General features: G+C 46.7%; 1 protein-coding gene across 1 annotated transcript in view; it reads left to right on the top strand.

Moving 5' to 3' along the window:
* Ephb1 (EPH receptor B1) overlaps nucleotides 1–19,446 on the top strand; it is a 280,914-nt gene that overhangs the window by 201,505 nt on the left and 59,963 nt on the right. Inside the window, exons 8-10 of the mRNA XM_076867077.2 lie at nucleotides 2,457–2,565; nucleotides 3,338–3,402; nucleotides 15,437–15,559. Of these exons, the coding sequence (XP_076723192.2) occupies nucleotides 2,457–2,565; nucleotides 3,338–3,402; nucleotides 15,437–15,559 (297 nt within the window). The remainder of the gene's footprint in view (nucleotides 1–2,456; nucleotides 2,566–3,337; nucleotides 3,403–15,436; nucleotides 15,560–19,446) is intronic.

Raw genomic sequence — 19,446 nt, 5'->3', positions numbered from 1 at the left:
TTTGTGCATGTTGGGGGTGTCTGATTATCCACCACCCTTTTTCTTAGCTAGCCAACTACTGTAGTCACATATTCCTTTATCTATCTGCTTATCCACCTTTTAAACAAATTCATTTATGAGCTGTTTCCTGGTAGTTTTCCAAATATCAGTCTATTCCTGATTCCCTGAATTGAAAGCCTTTCCTTTTCTCTTTGTTGTTTAACTTATACAGAACAAAATATTTTATCCAGTATTATATTTTAGGCGAGTAATCTTAGATTTGGTGCTTAATAGGGCTTGAGGTTTTTATATTGACTCACATTATATTTTTAAACAACTTTTATACTAATTAGAAGCATTTAAAAATCGAATGATTTTATATAAAATCAGAATGTTCATTTTCTTTTGGAAAATTATAAGAGAAGCCAGTGCTGGTGGATGTCCTGGGGTGAGGTCCCTGTCCTGGGGAGAAGGGGCATTGTCCCCCGATGGAGCCCACCACTTCCCATGGTTCACACCTGGATGTGGTACTGTGAATGGTCTGGCTCCTATGAGACTAGAGTTTGCAGCCTGTTTTGAGTTTATTTGAGGTGAATTTTCTCTCGTATTTCGAGGCTGGTGAGATGGGGGTAGAAAGGTGAGCCAGTTCATTGAGATTAATAATGCTGCTGGGATGGAAAGAATTCAGGCCGTCTGCTTTTCCCTTAAGGACTCTGTCCCCCACTTTGCACCTCACTTACCATCTAGATTTATAGGCACTTTGGCATCAGAAGGTACACAGGATTAAAAGCCCAAAACTCAAAATGCTCTGAGTACCGGTCTCTGGGCAATTCTGCTAGACAAATCAAGAAGTAACAAATTTCTCCCAAGAAGGCTATTCCTTTTACATTTGGCAGTTAAGTTTTGCAGACCCAAGAGGGGTGAGATGTAAGAGAGTTCTGGTAAGTGGCCAAATTTGGGACTATTTATCTTAATGATGGAGGTTCACACATCAGTAGTGATTATGTGCACCGAGGCTGTGGGCCCATCTGCAGCCCAAAGGTGAGTCTGAAGGTTGATCAATGGTAGGTCATTGGGGCATTGGGGACCTGTGGGATCCCACCAGGGTCAATGACCACATGGGGCAGAGCCACTGTGGCCCAGCTGTGCTTAGTTACATGTGCCGACCTTCGACTTAGCACACTGGTTTTTTTTTTTTTAAACCATTCAGGTTTCGCATGGCTTTATGAAGTGTTTATAAAGACATTCTGAGAACTTCTCACTGTGATTCCCTGTAATTTTTTTTCTTTTGCCAAATTTATTTTTTTTTCAAACAAATGTTACAAAAAGCTCTCAGCTGAGGGCAATTGAAACTCTATCTTCAATTTTTATAATTGATTTCTATCAAATGGGAGGCCTTCGAGAGCCAATGACCTTGTTTCTAGAAGTCTCCTTTTTCACCTTATAGTTGACAAACTGTTCTCAAACACTGGGCAAAACAAGAATCCTCTGGAGTGTTTATGACATATACAGACAACTAACTCTCTCTGCACCCAGAGGATCTGATTCAGTAGATTTGAGGAGGGGCCCAGAAACAGCTGTGAGTAATGAATGGTGTCTAGGAAATTCCGGTGCAGGTTATGGGGAACCTCCACTTAACAAGTATTGTCATTAGGTTTGCCAGATAAAATACAGGATGACCGATTCAATCTGAACTGCATATAAACAACAGACAAGGTTTTGGTATAAATATTTCCCAAGCAATATTTGGAGCATACTTACATACGAAAGCACCATTCATTATTTATCTGAAATTCAAATTGAACTGATGATCTTATATTTTGATTTGCTGTACCTGCCCTAATTGTAACGGGACATAAATAGCTGATCATTCATTGCCTGAGGTCAAATATTAGACAATGATCCCGTGACCCGCGGGCTTCCCATTCTGCTGTGTGACACAGCATGGTTTTAACATTTGGTAGGAAGCTTCATCCTTTTCCTATCAGGTGGGAGCTCCCAACACTTGGCTATTTCTCGGGTGCTTCTTCACCCTCCACGGCACCCTGTACAGATAGATTTTAAATATCTGCTCAGTGAATCTATAAACGATGCTGCATTTCAACGGTTTCATGTTTTGGAAGAGAATTTGGCTGTGGTTTTCCATTTACTCTACCCTCCACTGGACCTGCCCTTAACAGGGCTCACAGTCCTTAGGGTGGAGGTTAAGATCCATCTTTGCCCCAGAGGCAAATGTCATCAGTCCTGGCTCCCAGATTCTGTCAAGCTGTGTTGTTTTTTATTATTGCATTATCTTTGGGTTTTGGTTGTCTTTGTTCTTTTGTGACTTGAAGACGGTTCTTTGTCTAGGCAGCTGATGCTCTGAAGCATAGGAAGTGTAGTCTCTCTCTCCAGGTCATGTCTTTGGTATCATGCACTGTGGCCAGCAGTAGGCAAGGAACACATGGGGAGGATCCTAATGTCACCCTCTCACCTAGATGACTACAAGTCGGAGCTGAGGGAGCAGCTGCCCCTGATCGCTGGCTCGGCTGCAGCCGGGGTGGTATTCGTCGTGTCTCTGGTGGCCATCTCCATCGTCTGCAGCAGGTAGGTCCCCCACTCCTGCCTGCTGGCCACCTGTCCCTCTCGCACGCTGTCCCCTCCAATCCATGGGCAACCTAGATTTCTCCAGATTATTTATTTTTCTTTGTGCCTGGGATAAAATCCTCTCTGGAGCTGGATGAGGCTCCAGTAAACAGCAACCATCTTCAAACCTCATTTTAGCCAAGACTTTTTGCCACCCCCCCCCCCCCCCCCCCCCCGCCGCCCCTTGCACGCCTCGGCTTTTCGGAGTGACAGTTACAAAATTGCATTTGACCCACTGGAGCATCACAGCCCATCCTGTAGCTGGAGAGCTCGGGTCCTCAGTAGCAGGCAGAAGGCAGGCAGGCAGGCGGGAGAGCAGGGAGGAGGAAGGAGGAAGTCTGAGTTCTGCCCCAGGATAGACCCTGAAGGCCTTGTGAATTTTTAATGGAGTTTGCTACTGCCTTGGGTGGTTAGCCTAAATACTGCCTGCAAAGCCCTAGCATGGGCTCCCTCCTGAGTGGTTCTGCAGTGCATCTTGAGTACTGTTCAGAGTTTTCATCGCTTCTGCTCCTGGACTGGGGCCCACAGCCCTGCCAGGCTTCCGTAAGACCTTGACTTGGAGGCAGACCTGCCCATCTGCAGAAATGAGTGGTGGTTGACCAGAGCAGGAATGAAATCTTAAAGTGGGGGTCACCCACTCTCTAATCCCAAGAGATGCCCGGGGTGAACCCTATCCAGATAGGAGGCCTTGGTATGTTCCTCCTGAGAGAGTCTCTCTTCTCTGTATCCACAGGAAACGAGCTTACAGCAAAGAGGCTGTGTACAGCGATAAACTGCAGCATTACAGCACAGGCCGAGGTGAGTAGAGAGCACCTACCCACGGCCTGGTTCCTGGCAGGCTGATGCTGACAATGTCCTGGTAGATTGGCTGGACAAGTGGCAAGTCCCCTACCAACTCCCAGGGCCCACAAGACCAACTCCCTCTGCAGGTCCCTCTGCCTTTGTGGGAACTTACTGGATGCCTGATGGGTAGATTACCTTCTGCATTAATAAGCTCATACAGGACACTAGGAGAAGATTGGGTTTAGCAAGTCAATGAATCCTGAAATCAGACTCAGTGGGAAAAGATGGAGGATTCTCTATTAACATCTTCTGCCTTATCTTATCCAATTGAGCAGCTGGGGAATGTGTTGACCAAATTCAAAGATAAGCCATAGAATGTGAATGCAGAGAATTAAAGATAGCAGAGCCCAAGAGGCCAAAGTGCTGGGATCTCTCCCAAGGGTTTTCTTTTTAAACAGTGCCTTTAAAAGTTTTCCTCACAAGTTATCCTACCATTCTCTATTTTTAAAACCTGTGTATAAAAAATTTTGTGTAACTGAAATTGCTTTTCACCAATGCACAACATAAAAGTTCCATGCCATAATTGTTCCTCCACTCTGTAATATTACAAAACAGGTCCTATGAGGTCAGTTGGGCCCCTCTCCAGCCTCCAGACATGCTACCCTTAGAGTCTTGCACAGACACATTCTGTTTCTAAATAACCACAAATGCTCTCAGAAATCTGTCCCTACAGCACTTTGGACTCTGCTGTGGAAGCAGCATCTCACCTCCATCCCCTTGTTGCAATGCACAGATCCTTTTCACCTGGTCACTCGGGGGTGAAAGCATGACAGGCAGATGTCATAGACACACACACACATGAAGCCCACTCTCACTGGGTGTTCTTTTGGGAGGAAAAAATGGACTCCGAGGCCAAAGTTCTCATGAACCAGATTGCTTCTCTTCTCTAAGTTCACCCAGAGGTGGACAGGATGGTACTGGGGTGCTCCCAGCAGCAGCTGAAATGCAAAGAAGCTTGGGTTCTAGTGTGGCTAGTGCTGTCTCAGGCTGTACAAAGGGCACTCTCTAGATATCCAGACCCTGCCAGGGCTCTGGAGAAGAACAAGCCCCAGGCAACTGGGCTGCAGTGCAGATCAGTCCTTGCTGGGAGGAGCTGAGGGATGGTGCTGCCTGGGAGCCTGGCTACTGTCCTAGGGTGGCTCAGCACAGCCCTCACAATCAGCATCACAAACTGGGCCCTTTCTGAAGGCCCATGCCCAGCTCCTGCTACGCTTTACCAATTCCCCTTTTCGGAAGGCAGAAACATTGGTGTATCTGATACTCAGGGGATGCGCGCCACCAGAGAGCCTCAGGACTGCCCCCAAAGGCTCTCTGCTTCTCCTGCTTCCCAGCCTCCACCTCTGGCTTCTGACATCACCTCCCCACCCCCTCGGGGCCAATGCTTTGCCATGATGAGCACTCCGAGGTCTGTTTCAGATCTGGCATCCTGTGAACCCTTTGGATGAAACCTTTAGAGATGGTTATGTCTGTTGTGTTCAAAAGGAGGAATCTCATTTTGAAGTCTAGTGATATCCAAGAGTGCCCTTGGGCCAGAGCTCTCTTTCTGCAGATGTATAGGCTAAGCCCTGGTGCCACCTGCTGAAGTAGAGTGCAGAGGGCCCCCAAGCATACAAGGGTGGAGTCTGGTGCCCTTTCAGCAGCATCAGCCTGAGATCTGCCCATTCTCCTGCTCTTAAGGAGTGGCTCTGCTGAGCCACCATGTGGTGACACAAAAGTGCACCATGTGGTACACAGAGATATGATCCCAAATCCTCAAAGCCACCTTTTGGGGGACTCATCACCTCTGAGGCCAACAGAAGGTTTCCTTAATTCCAGTGTCCATAGAAATACCAGTCCCTAGTCTGCAGTCTTGGATCCTGGCCCACCCAGTGAGGACAGCGAAGGCACAGCTGTGTAGACGTCGTCCCTGGGATGTGGGTGGATGCCAAGTTCTTCGAAGGCCTGAGTTCACTGCCTTGGCTACCTTGGAAGTCTGCCCCATTTATAAATGTTCTTTTCCTCTATTTGTGTAACTATTCTCTTTTCATCGAACCCCTGACACCTGGCTTCTCTATACACCTGGGTCTTCAATCTCACAGTGTTGTGCCCTGAATTGCATGCAGGCATTTTCTCCTGTGAACCTCTGTCTCCCTGACTAAAGCTAAGGCTACTGGTGAATCGACATCAAAGGAGCTGGGGGAGCAGGAGAGGCTCAGCACACACAGAGCAAAAGAGCAACCCAAAGCTCAGATAGAGGCAGGGCCTGGCCAAGGAAGGGCAGGGTTAGGAGTGATGGGCTGTGGAAGGCCTCCTCTGTGTCCTGCATTGGGAACGTTATTCTACTAGCCCCCTCAAATTTGTCTCACCTCCATAACCATTCTAGGAGGGGCTGGTGGCCCTGTCTTCCCAGACCCTCTTTTCTAACTGCTGCACTGGGTGAAACAGAACACAACAGAAATGTTTGCAGATGATTACCCACTAACCAGTCAAGGTGTGGTTATCTGGTTACCAGATATCCAGTCATCTGGTAAACTTGAGAACATCACGTAGTCTCCAGGCACTGGTTTGTGTCCTGCCTCAGAGCCTGGAGCTTGGTGAATAGGATTTTAAAGGAAACATTTGGATTTGGGTGGAAAGATATTAACCAGAAGGAAGGCTGAGAAGAGAATGAATTGCATATGGCACCAGATACTCCAATGGAGGGTCTCCTGTGTACTAGTAGGTCATGTTCAAGAGTGGATGGGAGAGAGTATGGGCTTCCCAAGTACAGGAAGAGGCAGACAGAGTGTTCTCATAGTTTCTGTAGACCAGTCTCAGAAAGTACTGGTTGATTCAAAATCACCTGAATGGGATAATCCAAGTGGGCCAGGGTAGACTTGGGAATCTAGAAAGTTTATGGTGGAATCTATATTTGGGAAAAACAAACCGGTACCCATGGTGCTTGGATCACCACATATTTTATAGTGGTTGATAGTTTCCTGATTTCTGAATTGGATGAGGTGTGGGGGCTGGGGGGAGAGGAATATGGGGGCTGATTAAGGGATCAAGAGCTTTCAAGAAGCCTCCCTAGCAGATTCACCTCTCTGTATAGGCAATTGCAGATAAAATCACAGAACTGCTCTTGTTTGGTTTTAAAAAAGCACAAACACATGGGACATATGCTCAAGGATGTGAGATTGGCAAACACCCTCATTTTCAGATAGGCCAAGAGAGCAGAGTACAGAGATCATAAGAGTGCGAGCATAATTCCATCATACTCTTGAAGGGAATGTGAAGCACAATGGAGCTGGGCATTTAAACATGAATTCAGTGGTCATTTGGAACCAACAAAGACGCATTATAAAAATTATGGGGACCTCTTCTCACTGATTAGGGTTATGCATTTGGTAAATTTGAGAGGAATTAGAGATGTAATATATTTTTATTTTGACAAAAATATTTTACGGTCTCTTAAGGGAAAGCATTGTTAAGTGGATACAGAGTTTGTCTTTGTACCAAAAGAAAGTGAGTTAGTGACTCTCAGCCAGGAGGAAAGTCCTTAGTGTTATTCTAGTCCTTGTCCTTATTCAATCATTTGTTTGTTTGATTGTTTTTGAACTTCATCAGTCGGGTGCAAGCACAAGGATGCTGATGGAGTTTGTAGGTAACATTTGGAGAGCATAACTAACACCATAAAAGACAGAATCAAAATTCAGAACTCTCCGACAGCTTTGAATGCTAATTTGAAATCTGCAAGACAAAATGTTAGCAGGATAAATCTGGAACCTACTGTTTAGGTGAGAACAAAAATGAAGCAGTATGAATAGGAGGAGACCTGATTTTCTATTTTTGTGCGTGCAAAAAAAAAAAATTTCTGCAGTGGACCAGATGCTTAATATCAGTGCTATTACTAATGAAGAATAATACTACTAGTAGCCACTAGTGTTGAGCCCTCGCTGTAGTATTAAATTCTTTACATGTATTAACTAATTTGATCCTCCTAACAGCCAGGAGGTAGGTTTTGCATATGAAGAAACAAAACCTCAGAGAGGACAGGTAATCTGGAATTATTGATTTGCAAAACAAGGTTTTAAACTCAGGTCTGCCTGCCTCTGTGGTCCCAATCATAGTTCCTTTCAGAAGAGGTGACCCACAGACATCATATCTTCTGTGCTGGTAAGAACACATTTAAAATGATGGTCTCTGTTCTGAGGACCCCACTGCAAGAAGGACATGGTAAGCAGAGTACCTATCCAGAGGAGTGACAAGTACTTTTGGAGGAGTAGCAAGTTCTCATCTGTTACTGAAGAGACTCAGACATGCCAGTGTTTGGTGCTGAAGATACCCAGGCAGGGATCTGGAGGTCATCATCCTACATATGGCCATCATGGCAAAGGAAGGAGATATTGTGCCTCTTGAGGTTAAACGGAGCCATCAGGTGAAAGGTTAAATGGAGCCATCAGGTGAAAGGTTAAATGGAGCCATCAGGTGAAAGGTTAAAGTAGGCTGAGTTTGATTCAGTGTCAGAATGCTATCCCTTCACTGGAGCAGTGTGCAAGAGAGACTGTCTGCTTCGTGGGGAATGAGTTCTCTGTTCTTATTTGGGCAGAGGCTTGGGTAAAGGATTTTGTAAAGAGGATTTCTGCTTGAGGTGAGAGATTGGATGGAATTAAATCCAGAAACATTCCTTCTACCAAAGTTGCACACCCAGCTTCTTGATTCGGCATGGTGGGTGCATTTCAGGACTGCAGAGAGCGTAGCAACCAACCCACAGAAAATCACAATATGCAGGGCAGGTATGCGCCTGAAGGAAGGAGACTGACCATGGCCATTTTGGCTTCCTCTCCTGGCAGGAGCATTTGTAACTGATCATAAGTAAATGAGGACCTGTGGGGACATGCAGAAGAGCTCCCTGATGCAAAAGGTGGCTGAGTTTACAGTGGGTACTTATTAAATGTCAAATAAATTTAACGACCTAGATTCACCCGTGTGTCTGCTGCTGGCTCCAAGCCAGAGCCTCTAGCAGCTGTGTTAACTCTTTTAGTCCTGAGATTATTAGTGTTGTCCTTGGGTTCCCTATAGGCCCTCAATGGTACAGAACCAGAGGGCCTGCCTGTCCTGGTCACTGATGCCCATGAAATAGGGAGATGTTAAACTTTTTTTTTTTTTTTTTAACTTTCCTCAATAGGGAGCATCTGTGGCCCACTTTTTTTCTTTAGGAGACAGATATTTAGTATGATGGTGGTTTTAGGGACAAATTTTACAAAAATGTGGTAAAGTCCCCAAGCAGAAAATGGCGGGAAGATCTCCCTCAGATCCACGGCAGCTCCATCCAGCTGTATTGCCCACCCTGAGGCTCCCTTGATTCTTCCTCAAGCCAAAGCTCAGCCAAAGCCCATGATTTCTGCTCTTTCATAGAAAATGACAGCCATCTGTTGTCCTGACTGTGGCCTTCAGAGGTCAGAGGGGCAAACTGTTTCCAGTGCTCATCAGTCTCTACTACTAGATTTACTCCTCTCAAGGGCCCCATTGTCAGTCCTTCTCTATGACACCAAACCCACAACTCCAGTGCTGCTCTCCCAGCTATTTCCGGTCTGAGTTTTCTGACCAACTTCTAGGCACCTGCACATTTTTTTTTTTTTTTTGCACATTCCAAGTCTAAAACTGCACGCACCAAACTCCCCTGACAGTAGAGTTCCTTTCCCAACGCCCATTATAGTAACTAGCAACACCAGATTCTACAAGTTGGGGAATTGATTAGGATTCGTCTTGTCCCTAATTCCTCACCTCCAATTACTCAGCAAGTGCTATCAACCCTTCCTTGGAATTTTCTCTTGCTTCTTTGGTTCTCATCACAGCACTGTGGTGGAACACTCTGTCATCTTACACCTTAATTAATTACTATAACAACCTCATGGTCATCTTCTCAGTCTACAGCCCCTTCCCCACAATAATACATGCAAATGTTGCAGCCTGCCAGCAAAAAGAGCTCCTACTCCTCTACTGCTGATGGAACAGCCCTCAGCTCTGTGTGTCCAGTGGTGTCAACCCTAACGCCTTTGTTTGGTAATCAGGCCCTTGAATACTAGTGCATCAGCTGTTTCCCTTCCTTGGCCCCCACCCTCTGCCTCCAAAGGCCAGTCTCACTTTCCTCATCCATGCAAGCGGCAGGCTTCACTCTGAGCTGTGCCTCATGACACTCCAAGCTTCTATTTTTGCAGGACCACATACCCACGTCCTTCCAAGCTCAGTCCAAAACCTGGTGCTTGTAGAATTCTGACACCAAAGACTACAAGCATAGCCTTCCGCCATCTCTAGACTCCGTGGTGCTTGCAATCCATTCCCAGGAGCAGGCTCCTGATTCAAGACTATGTGGCCCTGAGCTGTGCCTGACTGTGGCCTTCAGAGGTCAAGTGCCTTGTTTTCCTGTAGCTTCCACAGTTGCAGGCACCGTTCTGGTGGGGTGCCTGGTCAGTATGGGGAAAAAAGAGGGATGCTCAATGTACTGAGGCAGAGGATTGGAGGAAATCCCTCCCTGGGTCTGTCTTTAATGTATAGATCCCTAAACAGCTCTTTTCTTATGCTTAGGTATCTGGGCCCATTTAGGTGAGTCACAAAGATAGCAAAGTCAGCCTTGGATCTAGAATGAGGAACAAGGAGAACACTTTCCCCACTTTCCCATGACTGTCAAAACCCCCTGGGACCCAAAGATTAATGACTGAAACCAATCTAAGGCACGCTTTCTCTGAAACTATCCTGTGGGATTCTAGGAATCCTCTACCAGCTGGTGGCCATCTGACTCTTTCTGGCACCCCTGAAGCCTCCTGGTCGATGTAGTGTCCACTGACCCACAAGATGTCCATGGTACTGATTTTGTACTTTCTGAATGCACAAGATGCCTGTATGGGAGCAGCTTCCGCCCTTGAACGTTTAATTTCCAAATATCACCTACTGTTTAGAACCGGTCCTTTCCCAGCTCCCTCTGCTTTTCTTTGAGGCCCTGGCACTTGTAAAGGGCCTTACTGATTTTTCAAATTGCCCATATATGACTTTTAGACTCCCCAGTGTTTGTCCAGCCATTTCTTTTTGAGAGCATTCTGATCTAATGATGCAGGGCCTCTGACAGTGGCCAGAAGTTTCTTCGGCTTCTCTATCCTGCAAGAAGGTCCAGACAGTGGCTATGTCCTTCTCCCCAAGTCTAAAATATGTAAAGCCTTGGTTCACGTTTAAGATCTCTCAGTTCTCCTAGGATGAGGATGGACCTTTAAGGCTTTAGGCAATACAAGCTTCGACCCCAGCCACAGTAAGTTGGTTCTGAGGTCAAAGAATGAGCATGTCTGCAATTAGAGATTTTAATAGAAATTAGTAAACTAGAGATTGCAAAGTAAGTTTATTTTTTTTTCCTGTCTCAAGAGACACTTACAATCAAACATTTAAATCTACACATACCACTTCTGAGTGAAAAATATGTGAATGATGATAAAAAGAAACTGTAAACTATTACAAATGTCAACGATATTCATATTAATAATAAAATAATGTGAAATATTGTCCAGATTTTATAAAATGACTTGCACTGTAGAGATAGAGAACCTCTGATATCATCATAATTGCCACTGGTAATATTTCCCCAACATTCACACTCTGAGAACATCTTCTGAGTCCCGTCTCCCCGTGTTTGGCTGAGCTCGGCTCCGCAGCTGACTCGAATTCCTTGTTCACTGTCTGGTGATTCATTACACTAAATACCATTTTCCTGATAATTAAAAACTGCTCACTGGCAAGTGGGAGCAGGAACAGGCTGATGCGGGATTTATGCAGAAACACAAAATGAACCAAAAGACAAATGACCTGTTCCGCCTAGCTAAAGGCATTTTTTTCCCCTCATCATCTTCTGGGACTTGAGAAAAGCTAGCTGTACTGTGGGAGAGAGGTCTGGGGAGGCATGTTACTCTGCGATGAGGTGGGTGCTGGGGGAACCATACCATTACATGCACCTGCTCAGCCAAATCTGTCTCCTGATGTAGAGCGCACAGACCCTGCCCCCAGCCAGAGAGCTGGGCCAGAGCCTTAGGAGAAAAATCCTGAGAGGAGCCACATGCTAGACCTTGACTTCACTTTTCCAGTTTCCCTTCCTCCGTGTGATCCTGTCTTCAATTTTAAGGAAAATAAGGATTGATTCCAACTACCTCATAGAGGTGGCAGTTAGGATGTTTGTTTTTGATGACATTGCATTGCATCACCACTCCTGGGCTTCCAGAAGCTTCCTTAGCTTTCGGCAAAAGGCCTCAGTGATGACCAGAGCTGCAAGTCCTAGAACAGCAGCCCATGACCTTCCAAATATGCATAGGCACACATGCACACACATGCATACACACACACATGCACACACTCACACACTCACACACACACACACACCCTTGATTCTGCAAGCCAGCAAGGTAGCGGACTCTCTTTGTGAGCGAACTACACCCATCATCACAGAGTGAACTGTCTCCCATTTTGGTGGCCCTCAGTCCCACATTACTGGCCTCCAGCATAGAGGTGCCATCAAGAGATGAGCCCTCTCCCTTCTGGGAATAGCTCCTTCCCCACACTGGCTAGGGCCAATATCCGTAAAGCTCATTAACACAGAATCCCTTCCCATTCATCCTCATATATGTCTTTACTTGCAAACCATCCATTACAGCACATTCTAGATTGTTTAATTAGTTTCTGTGGAAGAGCTCCTGTAGGACAGCTTAGCATACATCTTTAAAAGCCCTTGATCTAAAATAACAAGGTAGTTATTTTTAAAGTAACTAATATAACCCTAAGCGGCTTACATCCCCCCCCCCACTGCCCACCCCACCTCGCTCCCTCTTCCCACCTCCCCAATGGCTTCCTAGAACAATTTACTGATAACGGTAATGAGTCTATTCGTCAAGGAGTCATCACCATACGTCAGGCACGGTGCTGGGCCTGCCGCTTGCAATAGGGTCTTCGCTTTCACAGCCACCCTGGGAGGGAGGCATCCCTTCCCTCACTGGCAGAGGAGAAAACCATTCTAAAATATGGATATAGACTAGGAGTAGCAAATTCTTTTGGAGACCTGATTCACCTAGGGCCCGAGCACCTGGCTCTTTCCCTCTTCTCATGTGGCACAGAACCAGGGAGAAGTGACAGCTTGTTGACGCTGACCTGCTGCCCCTGTTGCATTTTGAGTGTGTCTGCTATTGCATTGTCAACCACCCTCACCCCTCCAGTGCCCACTGGCTGGCTTCCACCTGTAGCCATCAGGTTTCTTTGCCTGGCTGCTTCCTCTGGCCTTGGAGCCTCCCGCCCCCTTGCACAGCAGGCCAGGTGGCCCCTGACGAATGATTTATGGGAATCGGTGTGGAAATCCCTCAACTGCTTTGGCCCTCAGGCCGGGCCAACTCTGAAGCTTCTGCACACCTATACTGGCTTCAGAACTTCCCCAGGGAGGTGAAGCCTGTTTCAGGGACCACAGTGACCAGTGGCTTAGGGACACTTAGGTCTCAGTTCTGCCTCTTACCTTGCTTCATTCCTTTCTCCCCTCAGGGACTTCCTGGAATCACTTCTCACATAAGCAAATGGCTTTCAAAACCTCATGTCAAGGATTATTTCTGGGGGACCCAAAGTCAACCTGAGGCAGCCTGGAGATGCTGATCGGGGATCTTTATACACTTTCAATCTGGTTCCATTTGTTCTTTTTGTTGGGGGGGGGGTTGTTTATTTGTTTGTTTGGTACTGGGAGTTAAACCAAGGGGCACTCTAACCCCTGAGCTACATTCCCAGATACTTTTACTTTGAGACAGCATGTCCCTAAATGGCTGAGGGTCTAAGTTGCTAAGTTGCTGAGGCTGGCCCCAGACTTGCGATCCTCCTGCCTCTGTCTCCAGAGTCACTGGGATTTGCAGGTGTGTGTAATCTCACTGTGTAAGGCTGGTCCCATTAATCCTCACTCTTTACTTGTTCTGTATAAAAAGTGAGAAGGCGACGACACCTCTACCTATGTTTGCCGTTTGTCTACTGATAACCAGAGCAGAAGCTCTCACTCCTGCATGCACACATATTCACAGGCTCCTCTCACCAGCGCCCCCCCCCCCAGGAAGTAGAACATTCTAGATGAAGGTGAGGACCTCTATATTTCCTTTGTCCAAATTTTAGTTGGTGCATTCCAGTGTCATTCCCCAGGCCTACCAGGAACATTTTACAATGGTGTTTACCACTCTGAAACAAGCCATCCTGCGGGCCAGGAGTGATTTTACTTAACGACTAGCAATAGACCAGCTTTCCAGAGCAGCCCTTCTCCTGGACAGGGCACCTGACTGTATTGGGCTTTAACTCGTGTGTGTGTGTGTGTGTGTGTGTGTGTGTGTGTGTGTGTGTATGACTAGGGATTGAACCCAGGACCTTGCACATACTCAGCAAGCACCCTACCATTGAGCTACACCACAGCCCTTCTATTTGGTTTTTAAAAACCTCCCTTCAATTTTTTTTTCCCCTGTTGTATTTGGACTTCAAATCTTTGAGTGATTAGGTGAAAAGGGAACATTATTTACTTCTTTATTTTCAGTGCCGGGCACTCTACCACTGACTACGTTCCCAGCCTTTTTAATTTTTATTTTGAATCAGGGTCTCACTAAGTTGCTGAGATGGCCTTGAACTTGCGATCCTGCTACCTCGGCCTCCCAAGTGGCTAGGATTACTGGTGTGCACCACTGCACCGGCTAACTCAACGTTAGTTTCGAGAGCTATCAGAGGCTTTTCAGAAGGAGAATGTCAGAACTAGAGTGTAGGTGAAGGTCTAGGAGGCACTAGAGAATACACTGAAAAGTCTGGGCCAGGATGGGTGAGGCACTGAGATGAGCTCACTCACGGAACCTTGTGGTCTAGCCTCCGCCTGGGGTCCCCACCATGGGGATGGAGCTGTGTGGCTTCTTCAGACTCACCTGCCCCTGCTGACCCGACTCCCTCATGACACAGCAGCGGCTGGCAGGAAATCTCTTCCCCAGGATGCGACACTCTGCCATGTCATTTTGGCTTCCAGAGTCCCCGCCCTCCCACCACCCACCACCACCACAATTTCTATACTTCGCTTAATGATACATAAAACGTGTTGAAAAATGACATTGGGAACGAATCCATTTGTTTCTTGGGTTCCATTTACTTTTTTTTTTTTTTTGTCCCCTCTCCTCTAGACTCTTTGAATGTTTTTCTCTGCAATGACGATTCTCTATTTTGTCCCCAAGCATGCCTATCTATCTTGCCACTGTATACATCAGTGACAAGGTCTATATTCCTTTATGTATTTCTCAGCTACCATTTTATTCGTTTTTCATACTTCAGTGTGTCTGAAGGCAGGGGGTTTCAATTACCATTTTTCTTTCATTCCACCCCATTTTTTTTCTATGTAGACTTTGCTCTTTTCCTCGATTAGTATTTTCTAAGCTTCTCTCTTCCCATTTTCTCTTCTGGGTGTACTGTCTCGGCCCTTCCATCTTGAGGGTTTTCTAACAGCAATTTCTTTCTGTTTTTAAAAATCCATCCTCATCCCTCTTGTGGCCCTGGACCACAGCCGTCAGTTATAACCTTAACTGTGGCCTCCACTCAGGGAAGTTGTCAAGTTGATAAATATTGATATCTACCCTACCATTTTACCACCACTTTTCCGCTAATGCATTTGGTTGGCATCAATCAGCTTCTTTGCCTTCTGTGAGCGCCCGGTGTGGGAACTGGTCCCGATCTGTCATTTATAAGTAATCTGTTCCACATTTCATCGGAGAGCTGAGAAAGGGAAGAAAACATGGAGGAGAAGTAAAGGACAGAGAACCAGGCTAGAGTGGCCCAGAGGGAAGGGAGACGGGGAGGTTGGGCTAGACACGAGGTGGGGACGGTGGCAGGCTGCAGCCTGGCATAGAGAGAAGAGGCCTTCTCAGGAACGCCCCTGGCACTGGGGACATCAGCAGTGTCTTAGTGACGACCCTGTCCTCTCTGGGATGTTAACCTACTTATCTCCTCCAATAAGGCTCCCCAGGGATGAAGATCTACATTGACCCCTTCACTTACGAGGACCCCAACGAAGCTGTCCGGGAGTTTGCCAAGGAGATTGATGTATCTTTTGTGAAAATCGAAGAGGTCATCGGAGCAGGTATGGCTCTCCCCTCCCCTCGTCTCTGTCCTCTTGGTGTCCCAGCGTCTTCTTCCCACCACTGTAGGTGTTTTCTTTCAGCTTCAAAAGTCATCCCGTTGGGAAGAGAGCTTCTACCTTTCTCCTCAGAAGATGAATGAGGACCACCGACAATGTGTATCTAGGACAGAGAGAGAACATCACTTAGAATCTTTCAGGGGCCTTGATCACAGTGGCTGAGCTTGCCTGGTGGTGCAGAGAAGCTTTCATTTTGAAAAATTCAGAAATAGCTCCAGAAACGGACCACCAAACGCAGATGAGAGAGAGAGAGAGAGATGTAGGATACTTGGTCAAGATGACTTGGAAAGAAATAAAAAGTTTTAGAAGCCCAATCTAGTATCCCACTCACCCACGATGATTCCTCAGTGGCTTAGGGCCAGGATATTCTTGCCTATTTGGAGTTCCCTCCTTTTCCTGGGCTCGTGCATTTGGAGCCAGGCCATGCATTGGAAAAGGAACCCGGCCCGGCATAGAACTAACAGTGCTGAGCTGCGCTCAGGAAATCAGACCTAAAGACTGATCTGGAGTACTCATCTTTCTTTAATGGATTCGTTGTTGAACGGACTTATGACACCTTATTAGTGTAAATGATATAAATCATCTCAAAACATGATTACAAATAATCTCTTGGCAATCGCTTAGAAAATCTTCTTAAAAATATATATATATATTTGATTCCTGTCCCCGTCCCTTGCTTTTATTTTCTACTACAGCATTCTTTGTCTTTTCTTTCTCCTCATGGTCATTAGCCATTGTTCAGGCTCTCTTCACAAACATGCTCTTGGGTCCACAGGGTTTTATATTCATATCACTCTTTGGAAAAACCAAAGGGTGGCATCTCCCAACAATATTTCAACCCAGTCAAATATGTTTAGGCAAAGACGTCGACAGACACTTCATATATTATCTTTAGGGGGACGATTACCATTCTTCGACTCACTGCCTCTCTTAATGCACTGAGGGGTCAAAAAGCCATCTGTGAAATTGGAAGTCACATTTCAAAGCCTGCCCCATTAGGCCACCATTTTCATGCTCCGGTCTCCCTCTTGAGGAGCTTGGTCTGGGACTCTGTGCTTTCTTCAGCCTCACGGTGGTAGGTGCTGGGACTCTGTCAGGACATATCACCCACTCAGGAGTTCCAGCCACTGACCAGACTCTGAACCACAGCAGTCTATACGCCTTTCCCGTGGACTGTCATTAACTATGCTGCTGAACCACGACCTTCACTTCTGCGCAGATGATTCTCTCTTCCTCCTTAGACGTTGACATATCTAAGGATCATGCCTTGGAAGGCTGCGTAGCAGATAAATTGGATTCCTCTGAGGGGCTCAGATTTCTCTAGTAAACTTGAAAGAGTGTTTGGGGAGGCGGGTTTTCAGCCCTGCACTCTGTTTGCCCGCGTTATTAATTGTTGTTATGGCTGGTGGTAATGGTGCCAGTGATTTTAATGTTGTTATTTATGTCGTGTGCTGAGGAGTGATGTGCTCAGGACTGCATTTCATCCCCCACGCCAGCCCCTTCCTGCCTTTGTCAGGGAGGAGTGAAGAGCCCTCTCACTTTATGGCCCTGCAGGGAGCTTCAATTTGGGGTGAGCTCGCTAACGGCTGGATGCCCCTAAAGGGACAATTGATGGTCCTGCTCCATCCTGCACCTTCCATTTGTGCCTGTAGCATCTACCAGCACTGTGATGTCAGTGCGTAGTGCTCAAAGGCGGTCCGTTCTCCCTGTGGCTCGCTTGGCATTGTGGAGCGATGCATTGAGCAATTTATGTGACACCTGGCAGCGTGGCGTGAATATCTGTGCTCAGTTGCTGCTGACCACCCTCCACCACAGCCCCGTCTCCCTGTGATCCAGAACCATCCCAGAGTGAGTCCCCCACCGTCGGGAACCCATGGTGCATAACCTGATGTGATTTTAACGCCAGACACCCCTGGCTGGAATCCATCTCCTCTGCCATGGCTCTCCCCTCCCCCACACCCTGCCTCGCTGAGACCAGCTCCACTGATAGAGCTGGTGCAAAGGTCAAGTAAGAAAATATTTTTTTCCCAAGATAAGATTTATACAACGTAATGGGCGATCAGCCACCTGGAACATTTGGAACGGGGGTAAAAACTTGGTGGTATTATGAAAAAACAAAACAAAACAGAACCAAAAAAAAAAAAAAGAAGAATCAGATGTCATTTATTCTTTCTTCCCTTCCCCCTCCCTCCTTCCTTCCTTCTTTCTGCTCACCTTCTCTCAACAAACTTTTCCTGGATATTTCTTACTTCTTCATGTGAGGTACCATAAATGAACAAAGAGCTCTGCCCCTCCAAGGTTGGTGGCCTCAGTGGTAAACAGGCAGGAATCCACAGCACAGCAGAGTTCAGCTGCTTGTTCTAGGAGGAGCAGGGGGATCAGGAAAGCTCCACAAAGGTTGAAAATTAGTAGAAGAAAATAAGTTTTTGTGAGATGCATTAGAAAAAAAAATAGGTTAGTGACAGAAAAGGAAAATGAAATGGTTCAAGGAGGAAGGCACACCTGTGCCGGCTGTTGTATGTATCTCTGGCCAGGCCGCTGTCCAGGGGCGTGCTGGGGCTCTACATCAGCCAGGGCAGAAGTATTTACACCATGGGAATTGGCAGGTGCGACAGATTCTGGAGGGCTGGTAGCTGAGCACTTACCAGCAGGTCTCTGCCCTCTTGACTGTGCAGTTACTTCAGAGAGGTGGCAGAGACTTGTGCCTCCTGCATATGGAGTCAGAGAAGAGAGCTCTGTTTGCTGTAGGAGGGATTCCGTTTGGACTTTGAGAAGCTCCTCATTCATTAGACGTTGCATCTGTGCCTGTGACCTTGATGGGTGCTGGAAAAGTACACTGATGCCTAACAGTCCCTGCCATGCACATCCAGCACACAGCTGGTCACACACTCATCACGAGTTGAGGGGAGAGGCTGAGACTGAGGTGAGGGGCCCAGAGAACACATAGCCCTGGAGCGGGGAAAAGAGACTTGATGGAAGGGAGGACTCAGGGCAGGGGGATTTGAGTGGCTCCTGAGGATGGGCTGAGAACAAGGAAGAGAGAAGCTTGCTGGGGAGGAGTTTTCCGAAGAATCAGGTTGCCCTAGAGGCCAGGAAGCTGTGGTGTGCATTTTATCCTGTGGAAAAACAGATTTCAGAGCAGCGTGGGAAATAGGATGGGGTATGGGGAGCCCAATAGGATACATTCTGGGCTGGGTCAGGGTAGGAGAAGGTGATAGGAAGGGTGAGCAAATTCTCCCATGCCCAGGGATCTGTCTTGGAGCTTAGCTTGGGTGTGAGGAAGAGTGTTTGGGGTGGCTGTTGGCATCAAGGGTGGAGGTGCACTGAGGTCAAACTGGGGGGCACCCAACAAGGCAAATAGAGAGACTAGTGGGCTTGGTGACTAGAATCAACAGGGGCAGGTGACATGAAGACTTTTGAAGGCAGAGGAAGGCTTCCTGGTACCCAGGGTGTGGAGAGTGATCATTGTGCATGTGAGTGAGGCTAATGAAGAAAAATCTAGAATCTATGAGACTGAAGAAGCTCATCGATTGCCCAAGCGTCTCCTAAGGTTATAGAGGATGTTGAACAAAGGAATAAAAAAATAGGAATTGTGAGCCAGATGTGGCACCTACCAAGAAAACTGAATAATAATTATTATTTTTTTAAATGGCTTGGGGTTTTTTTTGGGGGGGGGGAGAGCGAGAGAGAGAGAGAATTTTTTAATATTTATTTTTTAGACGTTGCATTGGTGGACACAACATCTTTATTTTATTTCTTGTGGTGCTGAGGATTGAACCCAGTGCCCCGCGTATGCCAGATGAACGCGCTACTGCTTGAGCCACATCCCC

This window comes from Callospermophilus lateralis, chromosome 10 (genome assembly GCF_048772815.1).
Source record: "Callospermophilus lateralis isolate mCalLat2 chromosome 10, mCalLat2.hap1, whole genome shotgun sequence".
NCBI lineage: Eukaryota > Metazoa > Chordata > Mammalia > Rodentia > Sciuridae > Callospermophilus > Callospermophilus lateralis.
Note: the sequence above shows the minus strand (reverse complement) of the source record. Positions and strands in the feature narration are given on the sequence as shown.